The 14,510-nt window shown below is 38.4% G+C and overlaps 1 protein-coding gene across 2 annotated transcripts in view; it reads right to left on the bottom strand.

The window, feature by feature from the left end:
• Cep192 (centrosomal protein 192) overlaps nt 1-14,510 on the bottom strand; it is a 76,130-nt gene that overhangs the window by 41,141 nt on the left and 20,479 nt on the right. Inside the window, exons 13-19 of one of the 2 annotated variants that reach the window (XM_038329553.1) lie at nt 13,640-13,704; nt 12,373-12,579; nt 10,604-10,727; nt 9,489-9,619; nt 4,388-5,213; nt 4,181-4,301; nt 818-986 (exon numbers count right to left, since the gene is read on the bottom strand). In XM_038329553.1, the coding sequence (XP_038185481.1) occupies nt 818-986; nt 4,181-4,301; nt 4,388-5,213; nt 9,489-9,619; nt 10,604-10,727; nt 12,373-12,579; nt 13,640-13,704 (1,643 nt within the window). The remainder of the gene's footprint in view (nt 1-817; nt 987-4,180; nt 4,302-4,387; nt 5,214-9,488; nt 9,620-10,603; nt 10,728-12,372; nt 12,580-13,639; nt 13,705-14,510) is intronic. The other variant, XM_038329555.1, reaches the window with a different exon arrangement.

Below are 14,510 nucleotides of genomic sequence, written 5' to 3'. Positions count from 1 at the left end.
AAGTTTTTTTTTAAAAGTTTGAATGGAGATACACTGTACAGGCAAATAATGCTTCACCTAGAAGATATGGGCTTGAATACCTCTCTATAAGTTAATGGTCAGGGAGATCCTAGAAACCCCCAAAACAACACAGGTTACTGCCGCTGCTCTTGGGTGCTCACTGTAACTAGATGGTAAGAATCTATTACAAAAGACACAACACACTTTGGTTGCAAAGCATAGGAAAATAAAGCTAGAACTAACCCAAAAACTTCCTCCCTGCTGGCAAACCTTCACAACATTGGCAGATGCTATGCTAACCACAGGAAGAGAAAAGTTATCAATGGACTTACACAGTGATGGACCATGCATGCTACAATACTGATCTGTCAAGAGAGATTGCTCACTGGGGCAATAGTGGCATGACTATTACTGCGGTAACCAACTGCTTTCTGACTGGATTTGAGGGCTGCTCCATAGGTAGGAATTCATACCTGAGACACTGTCAAAAGCCCATGGTCAGGGAGGTCATAGGCCCTAGGGGAACCTACTACTATTGTTTTGCTAAAAGCATGTGTTGTCAAAGTATCTCTTAAATATTTATATTTATACCTGCCAATCAATGCTGCTCTCTTCCTTGGTCAAAGATGCTTCTTTTTGAAGTGGGCAAGAGTCATTGCCAAGACTTAAGTATAAATATATACATACATTAATTCACTCTAAAAATACAGAACAGCAACATGGAAGTTGAACAGGTCAGAATTTCAGTTTGAGTCAAATGTCACTAACACTTTTGATCTTGAAGACTTACTAAAGAAACAGACCAAGTGATACCCACCTTGTGGTCCTCTAAGCTTTCACCAGCAGCTGTAATAGGATAGGTGTTTTCCTGTTCAGACACATAAGTCAGCCTGCTCAAATCAGCATGGGAACATGCCAACTCAGACAACTCACACTCTGAGTGGGGTTTCTGGTGATGAGCTAATTTAAGAGATTCCAGAGCATATCTGAAAGAAAAACAGAAACATGATGTTAGAATATGTATTAGCAAAAGACCACTACTATGTAGCTATAAGCTTGAAGTAACTCAATCACAAATTTTCCATCTTTAATTAAAATAATCAATTGTATTCCTGTTGATAACCTACCTGGTAAGCTACCATTAAAGAAAAAGCTGTCTCATTTTCATTAGTAAATAGCATATACAGACACATAACAATTAGTTATCCATTCAAAAAAATTTATTGAATACCTGACATACTGCAGTTAATAAAACCATTTTAAAAAAATACCTATCCTCAAAATTACGTAGATGAGGCAACAAAATGCCCATGTATTGCTAATCAAAAAGTAAAGTGAGTAACTTTTGCCTGAGTAATTACACACACCTAGATAAAACCCATTGACTCAGATAGTCTGTATCTGAGAAATTTATCCAGAAAGAAAAAAATTATTGATAAATATATAACACTTCATAAAAGCTATGTTTATTGATAATAAAGTAGGAAGCTCAAATGCCATACAAGAGGAACTAAGGCACAACACAAGCTTACAACATAACTCTTTAACTACTAAAAACCATGCTGTTAGGGCTGAGGATATAGTTCAACGGTAGAATGTTTGTTAGCACTGCTAACATGTAACAAAAACCCCAAACCATGCTGCTGAATACTATGCTCTGGCTTAGGAAGTTATTCACAATTTATTAACTAAATTCACAATATATTAACTAAAACAAAATTCAATGGATGAAGGCTAAGAATGTAGCGCAATGTCGGATCATGCTCAAAAACCTGGCTATCAATACCCAGGGCCAACACAAAGATAGAGGATGGATGGATGGATGGATGGATGGATGGATGGATGGATGGATGGATGGATGGGCAGGCCGGTGGGCGGGCAGGCAGGCGGATGAATGGATGGACAGGCGGGTGGATGTTAGGTAGACAGACAGACAGACAGACAGATAAGCAAAATGAGAACAGAGCCTCTGCTATGGAACCCACATCTATTTACCACAAACACACACTGTATTACTTCTATCTCATTTTGTTTTTTAGCAGCCATATCAGAGACTCCAGTCCAGATCTGGGAAGGGAAGCAAGCTGAACCACCACAGCCTAGGGAGGGCTGTTGAGATGGTTAAGCAAGCAAAGGTACTTGCTGCCAGACCTGATGGCCTGAGTTTGATTCCCAAGAAGTGGAAAGAGAAAACCAACTCCTACAGGTTGTCCTGTGACCTGTAAACAGGCACTGAAGCTTATACATCTTCATGAATGTGAGTACAATCACAGACACAAGTTTAAGAATTTATTCTATAAATGTATCATGAGCGTTCCCTCCTAAGGGTAGAAGAGAATGAAGGAGGAAAAATATTTTTTCAGAAATGATGCCTGAATTCACACAGCTTTAAAAAAAAAAAAAAAAAGGCAGCTTGGGGAAAGTTAGGTAGATTAGCTCTGAAATCCATTATTTTCTAAACCGTAACATTTTCGGTCATTTCAGTAGCTACTCAAATTTGTTCATTTAAATCTTTCAACAGAGAAACACTTGAATGATCTCTTATAAAGCCAGAAAAGACATCATTTTTAGAATTAAAAATTAAAAAAAACTATTCATTTTGATGTTATTAAAATAACAAAACATGGGGCTGGAGAGATGGCCCAGAGGTTAAGAACACTGGCTGTTCTTGCAGACCTTGGTTTAATTCCCAACACCCACATGGCAACTCACAATTACCTATAATTTCACAGGGAATCCAATGTTTTCTAGCCTCCTCAAGCACCAGGAACACACATGGTAGTAAATACAAAGATATACTAAACAATACTAGAAAGACTGAATAAACCATGAAAGTCCCTGTCCTGGTTAGCATTAAACTGTCAACTTGACAGTCTAGAACCTCCAGAGAAAAGGTCTTGTCTTTGTCAGGCTGGAATGCTGGCATGGTTCTGAGGACTGACTGGACTGCCTGAGTGACACCATCCCTAGGCTTGGACTGTACACGAAGATTAGCTAAGCATGACTCGTCAGTCAGAGAGCAAGACATCCAAGCAGCATTCACAAGGTTCCTGCCTTGAGTTCCCGCCCTGATGTCCTTCAGTGATGGACTGTGATCTGGACCTGCAAGCTGAAATAAACTTTTTTCTCCCCTAAGTTGCTTTGGTCATGGTGCTTTAACACAGCAACAGAAAGAAAACTAAAACAGGTTCATATGCATTCTGAAATAGTATTACTTTTCATGTTGTTTTTTAAACAAACAAATACGGAAAAGCAGAATATAGGATCTGGGAGATGGTTCAGTGATTAAAGTGCTTCCAGGCAGTCCTGAGGAACTAAGTTTTAATGCCCAGCACCCACGTAAAGAAAAACAACAACAAAAGCAAACAAACAAAAAACTCCATCAGCTGTAGCAGTATGTATCTATAATGCCAGCTTGGGGACTAAGAGAGGAGGAACCTAAAGGGCTTGCTTGTTGGCCAAGGTTTACTGGCTTGAATAGGAGAATGGGCCCTTTCTCAATATAAAATAACGTGGGGGAAACAACTGAAGAAATAGCACTGGGAAGACAGAGGCAGGAAGATCTCTGTTGAAATAAAGGCAAGGCACAGAGACGTTATTTCAAAAAATTGAAAGTAGGGGGCTGGAGAGATGGCTCAGAGATTAAGAGCACTACCTGCTCTTCCAAAGGTCCTGAGTTCAATTCCCGGCAACCACATGGTGGCTCACAAACATCTGTAATGAGATCTGGTGCCTCTTCTGGTGTATATATGTTAACAGAACATTGTATGCATAATAAATAAATCTTTAAAAAAATTAAAAGTAAAGAAATTGAAAAAATTTTAGGGACCACCTTTAAGAGATGAACCTAGCCAGGCAATGGTGGTACACACCTTTAATCCCCAGCACTTGGGAGGCAGTGGCAGGCAGATCTCAGAGTTCAAAGCCAGCCTGGTCTACAAAGAGAGTTCCAGGATAGCCAGTACTACAGAGAAACCCTGTCTCAAAAAAAAAACAAAAATAAAAGAGATAAACCTAAAAATGATTTTTCTTCTTTTATTTTTTTTTACAATTTAATTTTCCTATATATAGCACAAATTTTTTAAACTAAATATCAAGGTGGGATATACCTAATCAAAACATATTACATGAAATTCTCAATAATAGAAATAAACAGAAATAAAGTTAAGTAAGCACTTACCCTGATAAATTGCCAGAAATTTCACTAGGCGAAGAATGGCTGAGTGGTGAAGCAGACAGTCTGAACTGCCCCTGGTCTTCAAAGCCAGATCCACCACTCTCAGGAGAGGAAACTGTCAAATCTATTAGAAAGGTATATTCTCCAATAAGAACAGAAAACAATAACAAAAACCACACAATTTAAATGTGATCGATCACTGACACCTACCAACACTTTTAGGTAAGACTATACGATCTTCTTCAAAAGTGACGCGCTTGTCACTGCTGCTTGTCTCACTGACACACCCCTTTTTCCTTTGGTGTTCTCCATTATCTTGTATTTCCTCACATTTTTCTAAACGGCGAAGGGACGATACTCTGGGATTCCTTATTGATGAGTAACTACCAGATATTGGAATGGAAACTGAGGCAGCTTTCTCAATGGTCTGCACATCTGGTAATTCGTCAATGGAGCATGCCTTCCTCCCTATGACTGTGCTTCTATCCTTGCTCATGTTCGAAAGACCTGAATCTGGAGAGGCTAGTGTTCTAAGTGATTCTTGAGTCTCACTCTCTGTATTTTCACCATAGAGAAAAACAGCTGCTGAATCTGCTTTGGGTTGCCTCACATTAGCAGCACAAACATTCGCCACACTGATGTCTTGAACAGTTTGCTGTTTGGGCAAACATAAATCCCAAATGTCAGACGTGCCTGCTCTCGAAAAGGGCTCCCATGTACCTTCACAGCTACTAACTTCTGTTTTTGTAAGGTATTTCTCCATATCAAAAGCGTTGAATCTGTTACTTTTTTCTACATCATTAATTAAGAAATGAGACGTGGTGGAACAGTCCTCTTGTGTATCGTCATCCTGAAAAGTCTTGTCTCTTCTCTTATTTGTAAGTGCCTTCATCATGGCAACCAGCTGGGCAGGATCAGTACTCACAGACACATCGGCAATGGCTGAAGCAATGGTACTTATTCTAAGCACAGAATCTCCACTGCCAGAAAGAATGCTTTTGTGTTTTTCAAGTTTGTTATTACTGCAGAAAGTGTCCTAGAAATAAAAAAAAAAAATGCAATCCCAATCAAGGTCCCATTAAAATTCTTCACAGAGATTGAGAGGACAATAATCAACTTTATATGGAAAAACAAGAAACCCAGGATAGCCAAAAAAATCTTATACAATAAAGGTACTTCTGGAGGCATTACCATCCCTGACTTCAAACTCTATTACAAAGCTACAGTATTGAAAACAGCTTGGTATTGGCATAAAAACAGAGAAGTTGACCAATGGAATCGTATAGAAGACCCGGATCTTAAACCACAAACCTACGAACACCTGATTTTTGATAAAGGAGCCAAAAGTACACAATGGAAGAAAGAGGGCATCTTCAACAAATGGTGCTGGCATAACTGGATGTCAACCTGTAGAAGAATGAAAGTAGATCCATATCTATCACCATGCACAAAACTCAAGTCCAAATGGATTAAAGACCTCAATATTAATCTGAACACATTGAGCTTGATAGAGGAGAAAGTGGGAAGTACTCTACAACAAATGGGCAAAGGGAACCGTTTCCTGCGCATAACCCCAGCTGCACAGACATTAAGGGCAACATTGAATAAATGGGACCTCCTGAAGTTGAGCAGCTTCTGTAAAGCAAAGGACATCGTCACTAAGACACAAAGGCAGCCTACTGACTGGGAAAAGATCTTCACCAACCCTGCAACTGACAAAGGTCTGATCTCTAAAATATATAAGGAACTCAAGAGACTAGACGGTAAAATGCCAATTAACCCAGTTAAAAAATGGGGCGCTGAACTGAACAGAGAATTCTCAACAGAAGAAGTTCGAATGGCCAAAAGACACTTAAGGTCATGCTCAACCTCCCTAGCTATCAGGGAAATGCAAATCAAAACAACTTTGAGATATCATCTTACACCTGTCAGATTGGCTAAAATCCAAAACACCAATAATAACCTTTGCTGGAGAGGTTGTGGGGTAAGGGGTACACTCATCCATTGCTGGTGGGAATGCAAACTTGTGCAACCACTTTGGAAAGCAGTGTGGCGGTTTCTCAGGAAATTCGGGATCAACCTACCCCAGGACCCAGCAATTCCACTATTGGGAATCTACCCAAGAGATGCCCAATCATACAACAAAAGCATATGCTCATCTATGTTCATAGCAGCATTATTTGTAATAGCCAGATCCTGGAAACAACCTAGATGCCCTTCAGTGGAAGAATGGATGAAGAAACTGTGGAATATATACATGCTAGAATACTACTCAGCGGTAAAAAACAATGACATCTTGAATTTTGCAGGCAAATGGATGGAAATAGAAAACACTATTCTGAGTGAGGTAACCCAGACCCATAAAGATGAACATGGGATGTACTCACTCATATTCGGTTTCTAGCCATAATTAAAGGACATCGAGCCTATAAATTTGGGATCCTTGAGAAGATAATAAGAAGAACCTCCACCTGACGATAGATGAAGAAAATGACAGAGCCCCACATTGGAGCACCGGACTGAGCTCCCAAGGTCCTGATGAGGAGCAGAAGGAGAGAGAACATGAGAAAGAAAGTCAGGACCGTGAGGGAACCTCCAGCTGGCGACAGATGGGGAAGGTGACTGAGCCCCACATTGGAGCACTGGACTGAGCTCCCAAGGTCCTGATGAGGAGCAGAAGGAGCGAGAACATGAGGGAGAAAGTCAGGAACGAGAGGGGTGCGTTCACTCATGGAGACGGTGGGACAGAACTAATGGGAGATCACCAACTCCAGTTGGAATGGGACTGATGGATCATGCGACCAAGCCCGTCTCTCTGAATGTGGCCAACAGCGGGGGCTGACTGAGAAGCAAAGGACCATGGCTCTGGGCTCTGATTGTTCTTCATGGACGGGCTCTGTGGGAGCCTTCTCAGCTTGGTCGATCACCTTCCTGGACCTGGGGGGAGTTGGGAGGACCTTGGTCTTAGCATAGAGTGGGGAACCCTGATGGCTCCTTGGCCTTGAGAGGGAGGGAGGGGAGGTATGGGTGGAGGGGAGGGGAAGGAAGGGGGAGGAGGAGGGGAGGGAGGGGGGAGGAGGAGGGAAGGAGATGGAAATTTTTAAATATAAAAAAAATAAACCATGAGAGAAAAAAAAAAAACACTCATAATGAGTAACAGACAAACATACAGTCATAGTGTATGATGTTAAAACCTAAATAACTGAAGAAATAGCAAAATAACTTTAAGATGCAATCAACTTTAGCATTCTTATTTAACAAAGCTCACATTAATGAAACAAAAACATTAATAAAAAAATGAAAGTAGACAATAGTTATACGACAGGTGTTTCTTTCAAGCAAACAAACTGCATTTTTGAAACTGAACAAATCCAGATCCATTTAATAAGTCTTGATAAAATTTAAATGACTAAGAGCAAAAATATTGAAAACACAGAACAATTAACCTAAAACCAATTATTTTAAATCCTGGAAAGAAAAATAAATAAATAAAAAACAAAAATTAAATCTGGAAAGACAGCTCAGTGGAAAAGACCATGTGCTGTTCTGACAAAGGACCAGAGTTCAGTTTCCAGCACCCATTCCAGGTGGTTCATAACTGCCAGCAACTTAAGCCCAGTGGTAGGCACCCACTCACATATACACACAGTCCCTAACCTCTCATACACATAATTAAAAATAGTGAATAATATAAAATAATAAAAATAAATTTTTAAAAATCTGGAAAAAATCTCATAAATGCTTGAAAATTAAGCAAGACAAATTTTTTTCATGGGCCTAAGGAATTAGAAACACATTGCACAGGATGAGGATATCAAGGAATGCTGGCCTAAATATGTGTGAAGCCATGTGTTAAGTTTCCAGCACAGCCAAATGGGAAGGAAGGCTGGTAGGAGAGGGAGAGATAAAAGTACTGATACAGGTAGACTGAGGGGGATGAAGAAGGAAGGATACTCAGTCGTGAAAATACAATGTAGCAACACATGGAACAAAAGACAAAACACTGGCTACAGCAAAAACTGTAAATTCATGCCACTAGATAAATGTTCATATTAGGAAAACAAGACAAGAAATTCAGTAAAAAGAATCAGTGAACTACACATTCATCCCAAGAAGTTAGGGGAAAAACCAGGAGCTAAAGGCCAGTCTAAGCTACATAACGAGTCCTTTTCTAAATAAAATCAATAATAAAAATAATGCCACACATCTTTAAATCCCAGGACTAGGGAGGTTGAGACAGTTCAAGATCAGCCTGATCTACAAAGTGAGTTCTAGAACAGCTAGGGCTGCATAGTGAAACCAGACTGTCCCAAAAGGGGGGAAAAAGGCTTTTAAAATGTTTCAACTACTTTTCAAAAACAAACAAAATACAAGGAAAATCTGCCCAGTCATAAAATGTAGAGGAAAATTATAATAAATATGAAGAGATATAGCATGTCTATAGATTAAGTATTTTAAGATTCAGTATTCTAGAGATTTGAATTTTTCTGTTTTACAGATTACATGTAATATCACTAAAAGTACAAGGTTGTTGGTGGGTTAGTTGTTTGATATATTTAAAAAGTATGGAAATGATTTTATTAGATGCCAAGACTTACTATCAAGCAACAATATTTACAAGTAACATAACACAGACAAGAAGATCAAGCAAATATTATCTTGCATATCTGATTTATTACAAAGACAGCACATTAGTGAAATAGAGAAAACATGAACTAATTTTTTAAAAAGTAAATACTATTAGGAATGAAAAGGTTAAACCAGGCATGGTGGCTCCTATATGTAATCACAGCACTCAGGAGGCTGAGACAGGAAAACTGATACAAGTCTGAGCCCAGTCTGGATGACACAGATCATCCAGGACTAACTAGCACTACACAATGAGACCCTATCTTGGAGGGAAAGGTGGGGCATGGGGCAAGTCACAGACTGGAAGAAGACAGGTGAAACTTGCCTGCTGGCCAAAGGAGCCTACCAGATATATAAGGAAATCCAATGAATGGAACTTCACATAAAAAAAACTATGTAAAATCAGTTAAAGTATTAACTTCATTAGCAATCAATCAGAGGAATACAAATTAAAACAAAGAAGTACCACTATAGAGCTACTCAAATGGTTAGTCATACTGTTTTTATATTCTTTTATATGTACATTATAAACTGATTTTTTAAATGTTCTCATTTGAAGGACACTGTAATAAGACTGAAGCCTGGAAAATAAGGACACAGGTTTTTCTCAAGTGCTCTTGGTCCACCTTATCTGAAACCCTATCAAGGCACTATGAGAATCCTTTACAAGAGTCAGAGCTACCTCTGTCCTGCTCTCGTTGGCAGTCAGGGTCACATCATTCTCATCCACCTGTGAAGTACTCTGTAGTTCTTCAGCCTGCAGTGTAATTGAGCCTTTACTTAGCTGAGCCTGGGACTGTTCATTTAAATTTCCTATAGGAAATAAACAATATTCAACTTAAAGGCCTGTATTACTTCTCATAAATAATCTGAGATAAAGAAGTACCAGTCAAAACAATTAATTGTCAAGAAAAATATCTTTGTACTGCAAACATAAGTTGTCTTCAGAAAGACTGTTTAAATGACAGACATCTAGACAAAGGCCAGGAATTGAAGGAAGTCTCTGGATTTTAATCTCCCCTACAAATACTCATATAAACTAATTTAATATACTTGTTTAATATACTAATTTAATATAATATAATTTAATATACTTTACAAATACTGATTTCAAAATTACATACTTCTTCAGAATGATAAAAACTGAACTAACTGCCTGGAAGGTGGTGGCACACGCCTTTTGTCCCAGCACTTGGGAGGCAGAGGCAGGTGAGTTCAAGGCCAGCCTGATCTTCAAGAGCTAGTTCCAGGACAGGCTCCAAAGCTACAGAGAAACCTTGTCTCGAAAAACGAACAAACAAACAAACAAACAAAAAAAAAAGGGTAAATATAATTTCTATTATTCCTTAACAGTAATAATTTAATAAACCAAATTTAACTAGGTCATTTGAAATTATTTTCATTTGCTATAGTAGATTATACAAAAATCTAGGTGGATTTGGGTTGTCTTCCCCACTTTCAGTTGAAAAGAAAATGTGAAGTTCTATAAAAATCAAATCTATGGTGGGAGGTGGTGACACACACCTTTAATCCCAGCACTCAGGAGGCAGAGGCAGGAGGTTCTCTGGCCAGCCTGGTCTACAAAACAAATTCCAGGTCAGCCAAGACTGTTACACAGAGAAACCTTGACTCGAAAAACCAGAAAACAGATAAAAAATAAAAAAAAAAAAACAACTCCACACTCAATGCTGAAAAGTCACAAAGCAGTGTATACATTTTCATCCAGACTACGATCCCATGATTCACATGTACGAGTTAAAATAACAGTTCCTTCAAGTCTTTCGTTTAAAGCACTACCTGAAAATAAACCTTGGTGAAGATGAGTCACTTCTTTTTCCAAATTACTTCTTGAGACATCAGGTTTTAGTAATGCAAAAGGTTCTCTCTCCTCTGGCGATCTAATAAAATAACCAAATGATGGCTGCAAAAATAATCAGACAAATTAATCCTCTTTAATTTCCAACCACGTTGAAAAGCTCTAGATTACTTTATCTAATACTACTAAATCATCAAAATGATTCAACAAATCTACTCTTGCCATTTAACTTCAAGTCCAGATAGAACCTTTGAGGTGGTTCTCCATGGCAGTACCTGCCGTGCCCAGGGAAAGACCTGGTTTCCACAGCCAACATGGGGAGAGGAGATGCTTCAGACAAAACCTTCTGTTTCTTCAGGCCTAGCTACCACTTAACCATTGTAACTGGCCTAAAAACACAAGCAATTCACAAGTAACACTTTAGTCAGTCTTCAGTAACTGTAAGGACAGTCTATTTATTTACTAAGCACTGTTCTGAATGGGGAGGGGGGCAGCAAAATGCTGTAGGACTTAAACATAGCATATTTTGCTCTATAAATTAACCTGCAGAAAAGATGTCTTGAGATTAAGCATACTGCCACTGACTTTCATACAAGTTTTAGAAAAACACAGGATCAAGGACCTTGTTAAGAGAACTGAATTTGTACTTTTCTTACAAGACTTTCATATCACAGATCTAAAATATGAATTCATTTTCTGATTGATATTTATTTGGAAGTTTCTTCCATTGACCCAGTAAATTGAATCTGTGAAACTTCATAATACCAAAATAAAAGTTCTGAGTCAGACCTCTTTTCTTAATATCTAATGCTATGTTCATCTGTTAAGGAAGGAGTTCAGAATGCTATGCGTGGTGGTACATGCTTATAATCCCAACACTTAGGAGGAAGAGACAAGACAGGTCGCTGATTTCAAGCCTAGTTTAGTCTATAAATTTCAGATTAGCCAGGGCTAGCTACATCCCCTATATTAGAAGAGTTCAGAGTCAAGGATAATGGCACACAACTGAGATCTGAACAAAGAATGAGATAAGAAAACACAAGTTCAAGGCCAGCCTGGGCCACACAGTGAGACACTGCTTCAAAAACAAGACAAACAAAAGAGAATGGTTATTTTTATTTCTTTCATAATATCAAAAACACCAATCTACCTCTTTCATGCATTTTATTTCCTAGTTCCTAGTCTAGTTCCATTTTAGTTCCTAGTCTGTTCCTAGTCTTAAAGCTGCAATGCTCTAACTATGCCATCAAAACATTCAAAGTAAAAAACCTGGTACTGTGATTCCCCCACCAAAAATGATATAGAGGTTTGGTTCCCAGTGTCATGGTATTGTGAGGTGGTGGGGTCTTTTAGACTTCATCTAAAAGGAATGTGCCCTCATGAAGACATTAGGGTAGCTTCAGAAAAGTGGTCAAGTTAAGGCAAAAGTGATTTATTTAAATTAAGTTTGGTTCTCTTTGCTTTCTCTTACACACATATTCTCCCCTCACATACATACATATATGCATACATACACACACACACACACACACACACACACACACACACACACACACGCATGCACACACCTTCATTACAAACTGCTACAATGGCACAGGACCATCACCAGAAGTTGACCACATGTGGCCATCTGATTCTGGACTTCCCAGCCTCCAGAACTGTGAGCCAAAAATAAGTGTTTCTATGTTCCTTGTCCAGCCACACAGTGACACGAGTGACTTGCACCACTTTGAACACATTGCACACTTACTCTTTTCACACTGCTACCACCACCAAGGCAACCAAGAGCTTCAGATCTTTGTGCAAAGAACTCCCCTAGTGACAAACGTAGGTAGCTGCCATCGTCTTTGTCGAAATCTGATGTGCCAAGTGATTTTCTCAACAAATGGTAATTCACTGTAGCTACCCAGGATGCATCAAGTGCAGCTGAAGTATTCTGAACATCTATTTTTTCATCCTAAAAAAAAAAGTTATTATTCCATTTTTTCCCTCAACAAGGCTCTTCCCTGTTCCTCTAACGTGTAAAACTAAAAATAAAAAACTAAGAAAACTTAAAAGTTATTTTTTTTTCAAAATGTGGCCCAAAACATTTAGATAAACATAAGGATGAGCAGCTACTAAAGTCTATAGAAAAACTCAGTTTTGTACCCATGTTACAATATGCACTATCTCAATCAAATACTAACTGATACAAGTTAGAATATGCACATCTTTACTAAACATAAAGAGAATTACCTTGCTTAAAATGTATTTGTAAAAAGCACATAGATATCCATGGAAACTTTAGAAACAATGTTAAGTAAATAAAAGTTAAATTTAGGGGCTAAAGAAATTGGTCAGTGGTTAAGAGTGTGCACTATCCCTCCAGAGGACCCCAAAACCACTCCCAGCACTCACATCTGGTGGCTCATAGTTGCCTGCAATTAAAGCTCCACAAAATCTGATACCTGTGGCCTCTGCAGCTACCTGCACTCAAATGTAGATACTTAAACATACATACACATAATTAAAGGTAATTTTTCAAAAGATTCTGTTTAAAAACTTTAGGCTAGTAGCCTGAGAAGTTGAACTTGATCACCAGGACACGTGGTGGAAGGAGAAAACCAGCTTCCAAGAGTTGTCCTCTGACCCCCACACATGTGCCATGTACACACATGCTGGCCCTGAGTACTTCTACCACAGACACACACAGAATAAATAGATGTAAACTTTTTTTAAAATAAAGATAGAGTCACTGTTTTGTTAGTCCTGGTATATACAGCACTGGAAATACAGTACAGGGTTTCATGTACCAAGTAAGTGCTATGCCAGGAGCCTACACTCCCCTCCAAAGGTATATTTTACTATTATCAGTTTTCAACTAGTAGTTTAGAACAAAACAAGTAAAAGTTGTCATAAAGTGGAAAAAAAAGTTAAATAACTCTATAGTAACTGCTGGGGGAGGAGATTTTTTGATCTAAATTTAAATTAAAACCAGAAAAAAATTTAAACCTAGGTTAGAACAAGTAATAGCAAACCTGTATAAAGGGATGTTCTTTATTGAACTCTTCTTCATCTTTTGCAATTAAATCCAATGCTTCAGCTTAAAAAAGAACAAGTTCACATAATTACATTATATTAACACACAAAAAAATTAAGGAAATGAAATACTAAGGAAACACTATATTACTGGAATAGGTGCACATACGTGTGAGGGTTTGCAACTCTGCAGGTACACTGGTCTGGTATGGAGGCCAGAAGTCAATTCCACCTACCACCTTCCAACCCCAGTTTTTACATGAATACCAGGAATCAGAACTCAGGCCTCTCGCTGGCACAGCAAGCACTTTTATCCACTGGCCAACTCTCTAGTTCTAAAATACAATTTTTTTTAACTATGCAAAATTTCCATTCTCATGACATATAATTATATTAAGTATGTTCTACGTCTAGTAAGGAAAATCAAAGAGCCAAACACAGTTCAGGATTCCTGTTGCCAGAATGATACTGGGTATGTGTCTGCTGAAGCAATCACCATAACAGAGGACCTATGACTGAACATCAAAAGAACCACAAAGTCCCCAAAATTAGATGCAAAATAGTACAATCTATACAGACACGTTTCTGTGGACCTACAACTCAAAAGAAGCTAAAATCACTATAGTAAAATGTGAAAGCATCAACCAACCAAATCTCAGTCAAGTAAGGGCAAGTAGGAAACTCAGCCCATAGGAAGAAAACACAGTAGAACTTGAATTTGTTTGTATGAGTTAACCATTGCACAGGGTTTAAAATCATTGGATAGATATCTCAAAATTCTACTTAATATTATTTCAAAATGCTTTTCCTAAGGGATCTCTCAGGTAATTATCAATACTCTAGTGTTGCCTTTTCTGATTCTCAAAAATC

This window comes from Arvicola amphibius, chromosome 5, assembly GCF_903992535.2.
Source record: "Arvicola amphibius chromosome 5, mArvAmp1.2, whole genome shotgun sequence".
NCBI lineage: Eukaryota > Metazoa > Chordata > Mammalia > Rodentia > Cricetidae > Arvicola > Arvicola amphibius.
This window is presented reverse-complemented; position numbering and strand designations above follow the sequence as displayed.